Consider the following 17,151-nt stretch of genomic DNA (forward strand, 5'->3'; position numbering starts at 1 on the left):
TTTTTGGTTGCCTGATTTAGGGAACTTATGGTGTGGTAAGTTGGACACGCAAAAATCAAGGAACCCTGAATCTGTGGCATTTTTAAAAAATGTGGGTCTTAATCTCTCTGGGCCAGATTCGGTTTTGCTGTAAGAGGAAGCAAATTGGGTTGATTTCAAGTAGGGCCAAATTTGGCCCCCTGTGTCTGTTTCCCCTCCTGTAAAATAAGGATAATAATACTTACTTCACATTGTTGTGAGGATAAAATAATGGGCCTGGTTCTCAGTTACACTATGGCCCCCATTGCAACTTTGGTGACTTAAAGGCGTGGAAGTAGTATAAGGGCTTTATGACTATGCATTGTCCTATGGCCATTCTGTGCTTCTCTCCCCCTATAAAGGAAGTGTTGTGTAAGTTTGAGCAGCCCTGATGCTATTCTAATTTACACCAGGGGGCTGGGCAGTGGTGTGTAAGGTTGAGCGGCCCTGATGCTATTCTAATTTACACCAGGGGGCTGGGCAGGACCTTGCCTGCCCCAGAACAACAGAGCTGGTTTAAAGCCACGTTTGCTCCCTCTCTATTCTGTAACAAATACAGGAACAGAGTAACTGATGATAATTGGATTCAAGGTTTGTAAAGCACTTTGAAGATGAAATGGCTAAGTAATGTAATTATTATGCCATAACATAGATGAGCTGCATTCAGACGTCTTCTCTCAGGACTAGATAACAGTCTGACATTCTTCTTTCCCTCCATCTGTGGAACACAGGAGGCCTGTGTGTGTAGGAAGAGTAGAATATCATAGCTGAGATCCACCACATGCACGCAAGAGGGGACCTCCTGACCTCATTGTATAACCCTCTGTGCCTCAGCAAAGTGGCAGATCTTTCTAAGGGCGGGAATAGATTCCTATCTGAGCAGGAGTTCTGGGACATGGTGGATGTCTCGCTAACATCCTAGGAATGACACGGCTACAACTACACTGCATACATCACTGAATTTCTGTGTCACTTAGCTCTGCTTTCTTGAGGCAAAGGATGCTGTTTCAGGGAAAACTAGTGGAAGGTGTTTTATTTAAACATAGCCACTCTTTCGAGGGACCCCTGGTAACAGAGCCACTGCTAATTGTCCTAATCCAAGCAGCAACTGCTTTGTGTCACTTCCTTTTCCTGCACAAAGGCTTGGGGGAGCCTGATGCTGAACTCTGCTGAATTGTCTCACAGGTACAATCCCATTCATTAGGGAAGACATGGGAATTGGTTGGAATTGCTGATTCAGTGCCACAGTTGCTTTTCAGGGGACTACAGTGAGCTGGATCATTCCCTTTCTCATGCCAGGGGTCCACCTGCACTGTCTCACTTCTGCCCTGAGGGCAGGGATGTAGACATGCTGGAGGCTCTGGTGAGCAAAGTAAAAAGCAGTTCTGAGCAGTGCACCAGCAGTGGCAGAGAGAACCCCCACATTGTGAGCAGCAGTGTGGGCACCATCAGAGGTACACCCACCAGCCTCCGGCTAATATGGCAACCCCACCACCAAACCGTGCAACCAAGTGGTATGAACAAAGTGGTCTGGCAGTTCCTGAAGAAGAGGTAAGTGAATATGGATACGTGGATCTGTGCAGAGCTCCACATAGCCCAGTGCTGTCCTAGCACATTGCACTGACCTGGGGCTTGAGGATATTTTGCCCATGTATGTATTTATTTAAGCCATCATGTAAGCTATGTGAATAAACCATGCCTACAAATATATTTCCGTAGGCAGAGATGTGGCCTAGTTGTCACAGCCCAGAATGGAGCAGTAGGAATCATTGGGTTGTAATCTAGCTGCTGCTTCTTAGTATATGCACAACAGGCCTCAGGTGGCACATGACCAGGATTCATCACCAAATTTAATCTGCTGATTGGATCATTAGCTTCCCCAGCCCGGGCCGAGTACTGACAGGGAGTGCATCGTGAATGCTGATCCATGACCCCCGTAATCTAGCTGTAACATCAAATCTCTCTACAGCTTTGGGGAAGTAAATTGAGCATTCTTGGCCTCAGTTTCCCCATCTATGAAACAGAGATAATACCCTCGCTCGCCTCAAAGAATATTTGTAAAGCGATCTGAAAGTGAAAAGAGCTATTATGAATGTGAAGCTATTTTTATTATTGGGGTCAAGGAGGAGAACCAAGCACAGAGATGATGAAGCTTTTGAAACATAGGTTCCCATTAATAGTCTTTAGCACACAGTGCTTATTATAATCTAATTTGACTAAAATAGGATTAATCTTATAATGCTGTAATGTCATTTGCATGGTCCCTTTATGTATACTATTGTTACTATGCATTATGCAATACCTTGGAAGAGCTTTGAGAAAAGGAGGATGTGAAAGCTCAGTGAATCTCTGGTATTTTGCAGTGCACACAATTTTATGCTTCTTTAGACTTCATCTGGTGTATATCAATATGGTACCTGTACATAATAAGAATACTCCCAAACCTATCTTAAGTTGCGTAGCGGCATGGTCTAGTAGACAAAGCTCTGGACTGTGAGTCTTTATCTCTTTCCAAATTTAACTTGAAATGTATTTTCCTCTGTTGTCTCTAGTTCCTAATTTTCTTTGCTGTTTATTTTTCCAGTTGTAACTCTTTGAAGCATTTTGGGATACAAGACCTGATCCTACCGACACTTACATAGATGCATAACTTTACTTATGAGTAGTCCCACAGTGTCCAGTGAAGATACTCAAGGGTAGGGCCCTACCAAATTCATGGCCATGAAAAACACGTCACGGACCATGAAAGCTGGTTTCCCCCCATGAAGTCTGGTCTTTTGTGTGCTTTCACACTATACTATACATATTTCATGGGGGAGACCAGCCTTTCTCAAACTGGGAGTCCTGACCCAAAAGGTGGTTGCGGGAGTGGGGGTTGCAAGCATGGGTGGCGGGTATAATAGGCCAGGGAAGGCTAACCATTCTCTGGCGCAGGTCCTACCGACCCACTGCCGGACACCTAGGCCGTCATGGCCTGCCCTTTCCCCGAAGCCCCAACTGCCTGCTGCTGCTGTCTGCTTAGCATGTCCCTGCTCCTCGGGGGTGGGGGAGCGAGGAGGGAACGCGGTGAGCCAGCAGTGGGTGGGAGGGTCTGGTGGGGGAGTGAGGGGGCTGGCCGAGAGCTGGCTGGGCGTGGCTGGCCAGGCGCAGGGTGGTGGCTTGTGGCTCGGCCTGGTGCTTGGTGGGGAGACCTGTTGTGGCAGGGATGGGCAGGCCGGGGCTCCTCCAGTCACAGGGGGGCCCTCAGGGCTCCTCCTGTTTCGGGGGGCAGGTTCGGGGCTCCGGCGTGGGGGGTGTGGCCTTGGGTGGAAAGGATGTGGCCAGCGGGCTAGCCTCCCCAAAGCGGGGGTTCATCTGCTGCCCATTGTTGCAAGGTTATTTTAGGGGGGTTGTGGTATTGCCACCCTTACTTCTGTGCTGCCTTCAGAGCTGGGTGGCCAGAGAGTGGCGGCTGCTCTGAAGGCAGCAGCGCAGAAGTAAGGGTGGCAATACCATACCATGCCATCCTTATTTCTGTGCTGCTGCTGGCAACGGCTCTGCCTTCACAGCTGGGCTCCTTGCCAGCAACCGCTGCTCTCCGGCCATCCAGCTCTGAAGGCAGCGCTGTCCCCAGCAGCAGCATAGACGCAAGGGTAGCAGTACCGCAAGCCCCCTACAATAACCTTGCGACCTCCCCCACCACAACTCCTTTTTGGATCAGGACCCCTACAATTACAACACATTGAAATTTCAGATTTAAATAGCTGAAATCATGAAATTTATGATTTTTTAAATCCTATGACCGTGAAATTGATCAAAATGGACTGTGAATTTGGTAGGGCCCTAGTCATGGGTGAAGTTATGCATGTTGGGGAGAAGGGACTGTGTTAACTTGAAATAAGATGTGATAGCGTTAGGTGGTGGTAAGTGAAATTGTATGATGGGTTACATTGTTGGATGAAAATCAAAAAGAATATATGCCACTGGATAAATGGAGACACAGAGGCTTGGACTTCTGGACAGAATCTCCACCAGGGAACCAGGGGAGCAGAGTGGAGCGGGCTCGGGCTGGGGCCGGGTCAATCTTCTTCCCACTGCTCCATGAGTGTGGGGTCGGGCCCGCCCTGCAATCACTGGGTGGCAGGAAGTGGAGTGATCCGGCCCCAACTCGCTCCATTGGTTCGTGCCGGGGGGAGGTTTTCCCCCTGCCCTCCAAGCCTGGGGAGGAGATGGAGCCGTGGGGAAGGGGCATTGGCTGGGGAAAAGAAGGGGATGGGAGAAGTGGGGGCAGGGGGGAAGTAGGGGTACAGCATGCGGATCCCCTTGGCAGCAACTGGGGCTCCCCTGTTAAGCAGGCCCATCAAACCCTCACCCTGACAAGCCCCACCTCCCCTGCATCTGTACCACCCCGATGAGCCCCCCCACACACCCTCCCCACTGAGCCCCAACCACCTACACCTGGAACCCCATCCAAATGAACCCCATCTCCCCTGCACCCAGACACCTCCGCCCCCCCGCTGAGCTCCAACCACTTTCACTTGGTCCCCCCTGCAGACTCCCATTGCCCCTGCACCTGGAACCTCCCTGTGCATCCAGATCCCCCACTGAGCTGCCTGCACCCAGACTGCCCCACACAGAACCCTCTTATCCCCATCTGGATCCCCCCACACTAAGTCCCTCTGCACTTGGATCCTGCCACCAGGCTGAGCCTCCCTGCCCACATCTGGTGTGCCTGGCACAAAAGGGGCAGGGCCCCAGGGTGTTTCTGTGGCAGGCCTGGCCCTTGTGCTGTGTCAGGGTCAGGTTCAGTCTCACTGCCAAGTCCCTGTCCCGGGGGGGTGGGGGAGGCTGCAGGGTATTCTCCCACCTCAATGTAGCCAGTGGCCTGTGCTCCCCACTGCCATGGTGGAGCTTCCACATTTATTTATTGTAAAAAAAAAAATTGCAGAATTTTAAAATATTATGCACAGAATTTGATGCAGAATTCCCTCAGGAATATGGGGCGCTGTACAGCTGTGATGGTGGGACAGTGAAGGGGGTGCTGGACAGTAGGGGATCTGTGGGTGGGGGAGCTGGGCAGGGGGTATGGTGTGCAGGGTGCTCTGCAGTTGTGGTGGGAGGTCAGTGGGAGGGGTCTCTGGGCAAGGGGTGCTGGGCATAGTGGGTCTGCGGGCATTGGGCATAGGGATCTGTGGGGGGAGGTCTCTGGGTGAGGGGGTGCTGGACATAGGGATCTGTGGGGGAGGTCTCTGGGTGAGGGGGTGCTGGGCATAAAGGCAGGGCACTGGGCGGGGGGCAGTGTGGAAGGGGCACACTGGCAGCGCAGGGCTCGGCGGGCCTGTGTGCACCTAGCAGTTGTGGGTTTGTAAACAGTTCCCTTGTGCTGGACTGAGTGGGGCCACTCCCACTGCGCTGCGCCTCATTGCCCCAGCTGGCCCCTTGCTCTGCGGACCACCCCGCATCACATGCCCTATTTCCCCAATGGGGGCCCACAAATACGTTTGGCGCTGGGACCACAAAAAGTTAATCCGGCCCCGTTGGAGACAGCTTGATACAATCAAACTCTTGATCCCTAATTTTATAGATTCATAGACCTTAAGGCCAGAAGGAACCATTGTGATCATCTAGTCCGTGTAGCGTTGGAGGACAAATATCTGGCAATTTGGCCTTAATAACAAGTATCCAAATCACTTCCCAGCCCGCAAAATATCATTGTGGCAGTGACATTTCCATGCAGCACCCAAGCTGTCTTGATGCCATATTGCCAGGCACCAATACATCACAGGGACATGCTGCCACAACAGTAAACATCACAGGGGACGGAGCGAGACCTGCCTTTGTCCCACGAAGACATAAAGTGGCAGCCCTGATTGTACATACAACCATCACGTGCATGCATAGGTGCTGTCGCCCCCGACTTGAAGTGATTTCCAGCGTATAGAGGGTTTACAGTTTAGTTCAATGGCTCTGAGCACTCCCATGATACAAACTGTTCCTGGGCCCCTGCTTGCATGAGTAACGAATAAGGATTTAAAGGAGCCTTAGGAGGGGGAAGCTTGATCTACAGCCTTAGGAGCTGGAACCAGAGCCTGGCTGTAATATGAGCCGGTTCTAAGGTGACCAAGCAGCAAGTGTGAAAAATCAGGGCGGGGGTAGGGGGAAATAGATGTCTCTATAAGAACAAGCCCCAAATATCAGGACTGTCCATATAAAATCAGGACAGCTGGTCATCCTAGCCGGCTCCCGGTTCAAAAAGCAGATGCTGTTGTGTCCAGTTTATCCCTTTGCATCCTCCCTCCCTCTTGGAGAGGGGAACCCCATCCCCTCCTGCTTCCCGGAGAGCCAGCCGGGAGCAGGCGTGTCCCCGGGCGGGGCCTTGAGCCCAGCTTGCCGGGGGTAGAGGTGAGGAAGGGAGCGGAGGGAATAGGCGGGGCAGGGCGGGGAGCGGGAGGCCCAGGGGGCAGAGGGCGGAGCGGAGGGAGGAGTTTCCCGGCGCAGAGGAAGCGCCTGCCTCCCCCTAGCTTTTTGAGCGGAGAATGGAAGCCAGGCGGTGCCGGCTGAAGGGCGCGGGGCAGGTAGGTTACCGGGGGCGGAGCAGCGCCCGCGGGGACCAGGGTGGGTGAGCGAGCGGGGAGCTGGGGCTCCTGGGACCGACGTGCGGAGGGAGCCCGGACACCTGGAGTCGGGGCGGGGAGGCGCCGTGGGCGGCTGGAGCCGGGCTGCTGTGTGTGGCGGTGCCCGGGGTGCGGCGTGCGCCGGCTGCCAGGGCAGGGGGAGCGCTCGCCTGGACCCTCCTCCGCGGGGGACGGGCCGCCCGGCTCTCCCGCTGTTGCAGCCGGTAGGGGCTGGCTGCTGCTGCTCGCCCCCCTTAGCCAGGGGCCACCCCTCAGAGCGCCCCGTCTGAAGCGTCTTCTCCCGTTGCATTAGCCCCGCTGGAGACCCGAGCAGCCGCGAGGGTGAGACAATAGCGGGCTGGGCTCGCGGCGCGGGCATCGCGTCTGCCCAGCCCCGGGGCTCGGTTCGCCGGAGCGCTGCCCTCCGCGTCCGACCGCCGCGGGGGGCGCCCGGCTGGGCTGGGCTGGGCTGGGGGATGGGGGGGTGGAAGGCCGCCTCTTACGCCTTGCTAACTTTGCTCTCAGGGGGAGCAGAAAGGAGCGATGAGCTGAGCTAGGAGCCGAGCCCAGGCGGAGCGAGAGCAGCTGCAGAGGGTAGGATCCCGGCTCCGGTTGCACCGTCAGAAGCAGCTCACCGTCAGGCAGAGCCGAGCCCAGCCCCGCTGGCGGGTGGAGGAGATCGGGACACAGCTCACGCTCATCCCTTCCCAAGGAAAGAAACAGCTGGAGAAGCAAAGACACCGACTCTGACGCTGTCTTGTCATGTAGCAGCCAAGCTTGGGCGCCAGAGGTTTCGAACTCCCATTATATCTTCAGCTGCGGGGCCGGTGACTGACTCCTGGGAACTGTTCTGGGAGGCACATTTTCGCTGGGAGGAGGAACTAGCATTACCAGACTGAGGAGATGAAAGGATTTCTCTTACTCTTTTCCCTCCTCTTCCCTGGAGCACTAATCTAAAAGGAAAGGATACGCAGCCAGTGTTGAAACTGGACCTGGAAAAAAATCAAAGACATTGAGACACATAGTGTGTCAGGATCTGGAAAGGCAGCAGCATCAATTTGTGAGCACAATTTAGCATTTGAGGACGTTTTCACGCCTCCCACTAAGCCCTTCCCTCACTTTATTTTTCCCTTGTTTTTCCCCTCCGTCTCTCTCCCACCTCTCACTTCCCCTCTACTTTGTACTTCCACTCCCAACAAAATATTTTTCTGGAAATATAAGCCAATTGGTGTCTGACAGCTGAAGATAAAAGAATAGGTGAGGGAGGAAGGGAACGAGAGCTGCCCCTTTATCTTCACTCTCTTACAAAGATGAGGTGCCTTCTGCAAGAGCTGACATCTCTTCTACTGCTGGGTAAGTGACTGCCTATCTATATCAATAATTTGTTAAAAGTTTGACCCACCATTCATTTCTCTTTCTAGCACTGCATTTTATATGAAATATGACTTTATCAGACCCATTCCGTTTCTGGAGAGATTCCAAGTGGCAGATAGTACCCTGTGCTCTTCCAAAAGAAATGCAACTGCTATTGCTGGAATTGGAGGGAGAAAAATATCTAAGGCCTTTTCAACATTGAACAGATTCATTATATTATTTACTTGTATTACCATAGCACCTAGGAATCCTTGACATGGGTGAGGACCCTGTTGGGCTAGGTGCTGTACAAACACAGAACAGAAAGGTGTTCCCCGATGCCTGTGTACTGGGATCCATTCAGAACTTGCAAACTGTGCATGAGAAGGGAACAATGAATGGTTCTTTTCTGTTGTGCCTACGGCTGTACCATTTCTGGCTCTGAACTTTGCTTGTCAGATTTCACAAGCTGATTTGAGCCTGGTCAATACTGGACTGGGATACCTCCATGGAAACTTAAGTTTTGGTGAATCAGTAAGGTAGCACTTGCCTCTCCTAGTAAGTACAGAAGGAATGCCTTGGCTGTGTTGCTGGATGTAAAAAACATAAAACCAAAGTCCTCCTCACCTATGGTTCTTATTAATTTAATGTAATCTCTATTTTTACAAGAGTGGAGGTAGCTTCCTGGTTAAACTTCAACTTCTGTAAGTATACTTTGTCTCCCTGAATTCCTCCTACCATTCCAATTGGGTACAGTATTCTTCAATTCCTGCCTTAAAGTGTCTTGTAGAAGTGCTGTGCGCAGTTGAACAGCTGTTGTGTCCCATCCCACAAGTGACTGTCTCAGTTCAGTGGATGAATGTACATAGTCTTGTAAAGTGCTTTGGGATCTTGCTGGCAGAGAGATGCTGTAGCAATGCAAGACCTCTTTACAATTTCAAGAATGGCTGAATACAAGTTAGTTGCAACATCCCATGTGTCTTTGTGATGGCCCATATGTCTAGCCTAGTGTTAACAAAATGCATTTTGAGTAAACTGGTATCTTTGTGAAAACAGACTCTGTTTCCACACTAGAAAAATACCACCTGGTGAGTATTTGTGAAGGGAGATATTTTGCAATGGTGAAAGCTTCCTTTGCTCTTATGGAAGTGAGGGTTTTCTGTTAATTTCTAAGCTATTAGAGGAAAAGAAGCAGAGTTAGCAGCATCTTTTGTGTCTAGTCTTAAGAACTGGCAAAGCAAGTGCAGGATAGCTTCGAAACAACACTTGTGCTTGACTTGCACAGCCGTGCTTCTACATCTCCAATTTCATGTTTCTCATGCTACCTTCCCTTTGCTGGAAGAGAGAGAGAGATGAACCTTTGGACTGTTTTTTGGATAGGGTTCAAACTTTGAAAAACAATGGTGGTTTCTCCTCCCCACTCCCTGGAAAAACACTTAGAAACCAAGGTTGTCCTGGATTACTCCGCTGTATAATTTACAAACTGAATCTATTGTATTCTGATAGTCAGCATGGATGAATTGAAACTGCTTATAGAGTTACCTTTACATGCTTGAATACTAAATCCTCTTGGATTAAGAACAATATTGTTCTGGCTAACCTTTTCCTAATAAGGAGTGAATGGGTGCCTGTCTATTCTTCCTTCGAAGTTGATACTAAACTGATACCCCAGCATAGCAGTAGGGGGCATTGTGTTGCTAGAGGAGCTGTCTTTCAGATCAGATATAAAACACAGATCTTGACAACTCTTCTCATATATAAGAGTTTAGGTGTTCTTTTTGGTGCCCTGGCCAAATTCCAGCTTGGTAATTACTTTCTGTTAACATGAATTATGTGTTATACTTCTCCAATTAAAACTGGATCCAATGTTCTTAATTTTCTATCAGTGTTGTATAGAAAAGCTGCCAAGGTATCAAACAGCTGCTGCCTTCTATCTCAGAAGGGCTATTTTTTCAACGGTATGCATCAGAATCCTATGTGCATATCTAGTTTTGTAAAGCATTTTGGTATCTTTCTGTGTGCAAGTAGAGGCATACATGTAAGATGTTCCTTTTAAAAAAAAAAAAATCATAGAGTTAGAGGGGGGAATTGGCTAGTCCCATTTTGGCATGCATCACTAGAGTTTAGGTTTTCAGATTCTTTAAACTGTTCGCATGATATTTGCTGAATTGGTGTTTTTTAACAACACCTGATCTGACAGTACCTTGAAGCCTTCTGCTCTGTCTGAAAGCCCCAGGCTACTCAAAAATTCTTTAGGGCAGTGTTTCTGAAAGCTAGAGACTTGATTTGCCTTGCTAAGGAGAAGGGTAGGGTGGGGGTCAAAAGCTTTATCTTGTTTTATAACATAAATCTTCTGACTGGCTTTCCAAATAAGGATTCAGAGCGATTTTTTTGTTTTGTTTTTTGTTTTTAGTGCTATAATATATAGTGCTGATAGGTGCACTTAAAAAGGAGTGTAGTTCATATTGCTCTACTATTTATAAACCCATTAGAATGTAAAAAGAAAGGTGATTATGATAAAAGCTGAAGACAACTTAACTAGTTTGTACTTGATTTACTATTTTATATTAACAAATTCAGAATAACTCCGCAGAACAAGGGATTGAAAACCCACAGCTGGCATGTGGGTGTCACGCTCTGAGATAGTTGCTGCTTTTTTCTTTTACTGCAGTATTTCAGTTTCAATGCTTTAAGTATGTGGCACTTCATCACATTGAGTATAAAATGGGGGACCAGAGCAAGTATTGTAAATAATCCCCATGCAGTAATAAGATTATTAATACCTCTGCCAGGCAGTACTAATCTTGTATGTAGTTATGAGATTTACCTGCTATTCCAGGGATGCAAAATCTGATACTATTTATGTCTATAATGTAATATTTAGGAAACATAATACAACAGGCGTCTACAGAATGCAAAACTCATTCTCACTGGTCTATGAATAGGTATTTTTTTCCTACTTACATTTGACTTTCTACAGTATCAAGAATGCCACCTGTGAGTGAGCACAAAGAGCTGTAAATTGCACAAAGAGCTGTAAACATTATATATGTATATGTACGTATCCAGATGCGTGTAGGGATATATACACATACACATCTTCCCTCTCTTCATTCATACATAATAAGGGGTGATTTTTGATTCTTAGAGGGGAGTGGAGCCACAGAAAGGTCCTGAAACTTCAGATCAGTGGTTCTCAAACTTTTTTTTTTTCGTGGACTACTTGAAAATTGCTGAGGGTCTCAGACTATTTAATGATCTTTCCAAACGTTGTTTGTACCATTAGCTAACTATTGTTGAATTGAATAAAAGCACTGTATAGAAAAAATTAATAATAATAAACATTTTTTGTTCTACAAATAAAAGCACACCAATCATATTTTAATATCCGTAGTCTTGCCTTTCTAATGCGATGGATGTGCCCTCTCTCCCCCGCTGTGGCAGCTCCCGAGCTGGGGCTGGGAAGGGGAGTGGGGGGGGGCTCTCCATAGAGCTGAGGCTGGGGAGGGGGGCCGTCTTTCCCCGGCAGCCACAGCCCTGGAGCTGGGGAAAGTCTCCCCTTTCTCTGGCCACTGCAGCCCTTCACGTCCCAAATTCCCCCTACCCCCTCTTCTCACCCCACTGCCCCCTCCCACCTACCACCCCCCCAAGGCCACCACCTCACATGTGTGTCTTCGCCAGGGTCCAGGCACCTAATTAGTGGAGTGCGCGGCTCCACTAATTAGGTGGGTGGCCCTTCATTCTCTCATGTGTGGCCGCCCAGGCATGCACCTTATAGGGAACTATCCACAGACCACCTGAATGGAGCTCACAGGCCACAGTTTGAGAACCTCTTCTTCAGATCATTGTAAATAGCATGCTGCAATATAACAAACAATGATAATGCCAAGAGGACTCCCAGGATAATATTGGATGGTTGCTCATCTGCCCCAAAGGCCCTTCTCCTGTAGAGCAGGCTTCTTTCCTGTCACACCTTTAGACTGTTGGGTTTGCATAGCACCAGTATGCTCTTGACACTCCACTCTTCTGTTTCAACTGAGCTGGCTAGCTGGGATTGCTTGGTTGAGAGTGGGGCTTGGGGGAGAGCTAGGTGGCTGAAAGTAAATCTAGACAGGACATAGGTGGGTGCTCTCTGGTTAGTGAAAGCAGCCAGAGAAAATAGCAGAGGTGGTGTTCATCCACTTCTTGTTATCAAAGCTTGCAGTCTAAGAATTTTGACAGCCGCTGTTGCTAACTAGACATCCAGAAGCAGATGAGTCTATGAGCTTGCTCTTTGCATTTGTGAGTGGCACAAAACTGTGACTGCTCTTAGATGTTGATTTTGCCACAGTCACTTGTGCCTCTGTCACCTCCAGATTGGATTACTGCAGTGCTCTCTGCATTGGTTTATACTGCTTGGAGTTCAGCTAATATAGAGGGTGTGGCTACTTATTTGGAACTTTTCAGAGGCCAGGTCTACACTACAGACTTACATGGGTATGTAACTTTAGCACCCTTGTGGCCAAGATGGAGTCTGTTCTGCAGGCAGCTCTGGCCAAGAGAAGGCACACGCAGAAATGCAACAGGAAAAATTTCTTTTACCCCAGGGGCATTTGTTTTAAACCCCCCAGAGTGAACACCCACAGGAAAAGTACAATGGATATAAGAAAGGAAAATATTTATTTACAGAGGGAGGAGAGGAGAAAAACAACAAGGGGAAATATAGGGGGAGCAGGAAAACAGGGGGGCCCCACAGGCCCAGTGGTAGCACAGTTTGAAAGGGCAGACACTGAGCAATGTGTCTACACACAGAGTTTAGGAGTCCTGAGCAAAGGGTATGTCTACACTACAGGATTAATCCGAATTTAGATAATTCGAATTTGGGAAACAGGTTGTATAAATTCGATTTTGCGCGGCCACACTAAGCACATTAATTCGGTTTTTAATCACATTAATTCGGTGGTGTGCGGCCACACTAACCCTAATTCGAATTAACAAAATCGATTTTGGCGCTACTCCGCTCGTCGAGGTGGAGTACAGAAATCGATTTAAAACGCCCTTTAATTCGAACTAAATGGCTCTGTTGTGTGGACGGGTGAAGGGTTAATTCGAATTAACGCTGCTAAATCCGAATTAATCCCGTAGTGTAGACCAGGCCAAAGTTTCAATTTGGCAGTGAGTCTTGGGTGCTCCTGGTTGTTTTTAGTGCCAGTAAACTTTTTCCAACAAACCCCTCCAGTGCCCTCTTTTGCCGCTTTCTGCAAAGCCACACAGAGCGACCACCTTTCCACTTAACTAGCTAGCTGCCTCCCTCCTTATTTCCAATGCAGAGTTACAAGCCCCAGTACTTACAGCCCCATGCAGCTCTGGGCAGCAGTGATACTGGGTCCAGCTTCGGCCTGTCCTTCTCGGGCGACTGTTTTCCTGGCACAGTGCTTCTCCTGGCTCCTGTCCTGGGGTGTCCCCGATCGGCCATCCTGTCCTTCCCAGGCTTCAGGCAGGTTCTCTGCTGCTTCACTTTGCGAGGGCCAGCGGGCTGCAGCCCTTCTCTCTGGAGCTCCAGAGCCACACCCTGGCGTTTCCCTCCTTTCTCTTACTGCTCCCCCTCGCCCATTAGGAAAAAGATTTAAAGGGGCCATGCTCTCTAAACTCCAAAGGGGTTACAGATATAACTACATTGCTCGGCAGTGTGAAAAATCCACACCCTGAAGGATGTAGTTATACCAGTCTAACCCGCAGTGTAGACAGCGCTATGTTGACGGGAGGGCTTCTCCCTTTAACATAGCTACTGCCTCTCATGGAGGTGGAATTAACTGCGCCAACAGAAGCTCTCCCGTCAGTGTAGTCATGTCTTCAGTGAAGCGCTACAGCAGCACAGCTGCAGCGATTTATGTGTAGACCTGCCCTCAGTGAACGTATTATACTAGTGCCCTGTGAACAGCACTGGCTGCCAGTTTGTTTCCCAGGGCAGATGAAGTCCTTGTATCTATAGTGCTTTTTATGATCTGAGTCCTTATTTCTCTTGGAAGCTGCCTCTCTCACTGTGTTATACTGTGGCAGTTGAGGTACCTGAATTGACCATCTCTTGCATGCATTTTGGGCAAAAGGACCTCAACTATAAAATCTAATCTCCTTCTCCCTTGGTCTTTGTGAATTTTGTTGAACTTAAAAGCATGTTGCATAGCCTACTTATTTGCCTAAGCTTTTAATGTAGAGGGCTTTGGTTTTTGCAGGTTGGACATTTAGTTGACATTGTGTCAAGTTAGCTTTCTTTATTAAATCACTTTTTATTGTAAATTGTTCATGTACCTAGAACACTTTTGACAGATGTATTATATAAATTTTAAGGATGAATAAATAATAATGCAAGGGATGTGTGGGGAATATAGAGCTTGTGTGTTTTGGGAGGGAGAGAATCCATTCCATGTCTGGAAAGTTACTGAATGTTTAGAGCTAGGAAACTGTTTAGAAAGGAGATGGTTGGGTGATGGGGGGAGAGGGAGAGGGAGAATTTTCCTGGCCCTCCTCTCCTGCCTGTACAGAATAGATCACAGAATCTGTATAAATAGTTGCCCTGGAGAAAGATGACAAAAGCTAGTAGTAAGCTAATGAAGTGTAACTCTCTCTTGGACGCATTGATATGACACGAACCATGCTATACCCTGAATGAGTGACATTAGCCTGATAAGTAATTTCTAATCTGCAAACTCCTTCTCAATAACTTCTTGTTACAGAAAGCTGTCTGGGAGGAAGGGCAAAGTGTTCCAGACACAACTGTTTTGATGTGATTGACTTGCCTGTTTGCATCAAGGGCATTTAGGCCCTCGAGTCATTGTCTGGAATGAATTGTAATACATACGACTGCCTCTGGCTTTTAAAATGCTGAATATGCCTTTGTTAACACAAACCTGTTACATTTGTTTTGACATTGGCATTCTCTCTCTCTCTCTCTCTCTCTCTCTCCATACAATGCTCTTGAGGCATAGATCTCCGGTTAAATGTTTGGAGATGTTAGGTATTTGATGCATAGAATCTAAAATTCATTTTGCAGCTGCGGTGAATGGTTTGAGGATGATTTCTGAGTCCCAGTATTCCTTCAGTAAGAGTGCCATAGCCAGATATGATGGGTCTTCCTGGGTTCCTTTGTGTATCTTGGGAAGATGTGAAGGTTTCTGGGGAGAGTTCATGAGGGATGAGTTTGTGGAGTTTCTCTTGCAGTTGTTAGGGGAAGGATTTGATGATATCCTTAAATTCCTGGGTTAATTGTGGTATGGGGTGTTCTTTGAGTTCTTCATAGTAGGTCGTGTTGGAGAGTTGTTGGTTGGCCTCGTTAATGTAGTCATCACAGTTGAGGACTACAATGGTGCCCTTTTTGTCCGCTGGTTTGGTCACAATCTGGTGGTTAGATTTCAGTGACTGTGTAGCTGTCCTAGCAGCAGTAGAGAGATACCATTCACAAACCACTCACCCCACAAAGGGCCAGCTTCCTCAAGGACAGAACCGACTTCCTCCACAAACTCTGCAAAATTAACAACTTCCCGCAGAATACCAGCCTTGCCACCATGAATGTCACTTCCCTATGCACCAACATGCCTCGTAATGATGGCATAGCTGCCTGCCTCAAATATCTGTAAGACAATGGACAACTCTCAGATATCCACGCTAAACACATGGCCAAACTCATCCATTTCATCCTCACCCATAACAATTTTACATTCAACAACAAAAATTTTGTCCAAACCATGGGAATAACCATGGGTACTAGCATGCCTCCCCAATATATCAACCTCTTCATGAACCACCTTGAAGAAAAATTTCTGGACAAATGCACCCCAAACCAATGGTGTACCTGAGTTTCATTGATATTTTCATCCTCTGGACAAGCAACCTAAATTCTTTCATGGGTTTCCACCACAATTTCAACAACCGCACCCATCCATTAAACTCGTCCTGGAATGCTTCCCACAGTAGCAGCATCAACTTTCTGGACATCACAATTAGCTTCAGCAATGGAACCCTATAGACAACTACATACAAAAAACCCATGGATCACCCACCTACTTGCATAGATCCAGTAACCCCCAACACACCAAGAAATCGGTTATCTGCAGCCAGGCACTCATACCACAGAAAATGCTCCAAGGAGAAAGTCCAGGTTATATACTGTAACACACACTCAAATCTGCCTTCACAAACAAGGACACCCCATCAGAGAAGTAGATCGCATCATGGAACGGGCCACCTAAATATCCTGAGAGAACGTGCTCCAATACAAAAATGATTTCCCGCCCCCTCCAACTGCACACCCCTAGTTGTCACCTGCCACCCCACAGTGGAACCTGTATGGGGTGTCATCAAACAGCTACAACCCATATTTGTTGGAGACCTCATCCTTAAAAATCTTTCCTGAACCCCTTCTTCTAGCCGTCAAACAACCCCCCCAGCCTCTCCAAGCGCTTCATCATTGGAAGCAAACTCCCCACAGACCAGGACACACCAACTCAAAGGGGCACCAGACCCCACCAGAACAACAGATGCGGAACCTGCAGATATATTTCCACTGCTACAGTGATCTACACCCCTTTCAAGATCCCTGGGTCCTACAAATACCCATCACAACATGTGGTGTGCCTCATCCGGTGCACTACATGCCCCAACAACAACTGTGTGGATGAAAACAGACAATTGCTACACTCTCGAATGAGCTCAAATTGGAAAATGATAAAAGACGACAATACTCTCCTGTGGGTGAACACTTTTCACGAACCTATCACTCTGTATCTGACCTATCAGTCCTTATCCTTAAAGGAAACCTGCACAACACTTTGAAAAGAGGAGCCTGGGAGCTTAAATTCATAACTTTGCTAGACACTAAAAATCATGGTCTTAATAAAGACACTGGATTTATGGCTTATTACAACACTGTACCCCACTAACACCTGTTTTAGTCCTATACGTCTGTTAACAGGTCACTTCACCTTGAATGGTCCCTTCAGTTAGAATATGTGCTATCTGTTTGATCTTGTATTTAGCTGTGACACTCTTAGTACCTTTCCCAAACCTGAAGACGAGCTCTGTATAGCTTGAAAACTTCTCTCTCTCTCTCCAACAGAAGTTGGTCCAATAAAAGGTATTACCTCACCCACCATGTCTCTCTCTATAATCTCTAAAAAGCAACAGAGGGTCCTGTGGCACCTTTAAGACTAAC

At 48.0% G+C, this 17,151-nt stretch overlaps 1 protein-coding gene across 3 annotated transcripts in view; it reads left to right on the plus strand.

Moving 5' to 3' along the window:
* The first annotated feature begins 6,378 nt into the window (after window positions 1-6,378).
* IGSF3 (immunoglobulin superfamily member 3) overlaps window positions 6,379-17,151 on the plus strand; it is a 155,840-nt gene continuing 145,067 nt past the window's right edge. For 2 of the 3 annotated variants that reach the window (XM_024209444.2, XM_024209447.3), the window contains exons 1-2: window positions 6,498-6,572; window positions 7,137-7,964. In XM_024209444.2, coding sequence (XP_024065212.1) covers window positions 7,922-7,964 — 43 coding nt within the window. In that variant the 5' untranslated portion in view covers window positions 6,498-6,572; window positions 7,137-7,921. Of the gene's footprint in view, window positions 6,400-6,497; window positions 6,573-7,136; window positions 7,965-17,151 lie in introns of those variants that run through there. The other variant, XM_024209445.2, reaches the window with a different exon arrangement.

This window comes from Terrapene carolina, unplaced genomic scaffold (assembly GCF_002925995.2).
Source record: "Terrapene carolina triunguis isolate 2854851 unplaced genomic scaffold, T_m_triunguis-2.0 Scaffold558, whole genome shotgun sequence".
Taxonomy (NCBI): domain Eukaryota; kingdom Metazoa; phylum Chordata; order Testudines; family Emydidae; genus Terrapene; species Terrapene triunguis.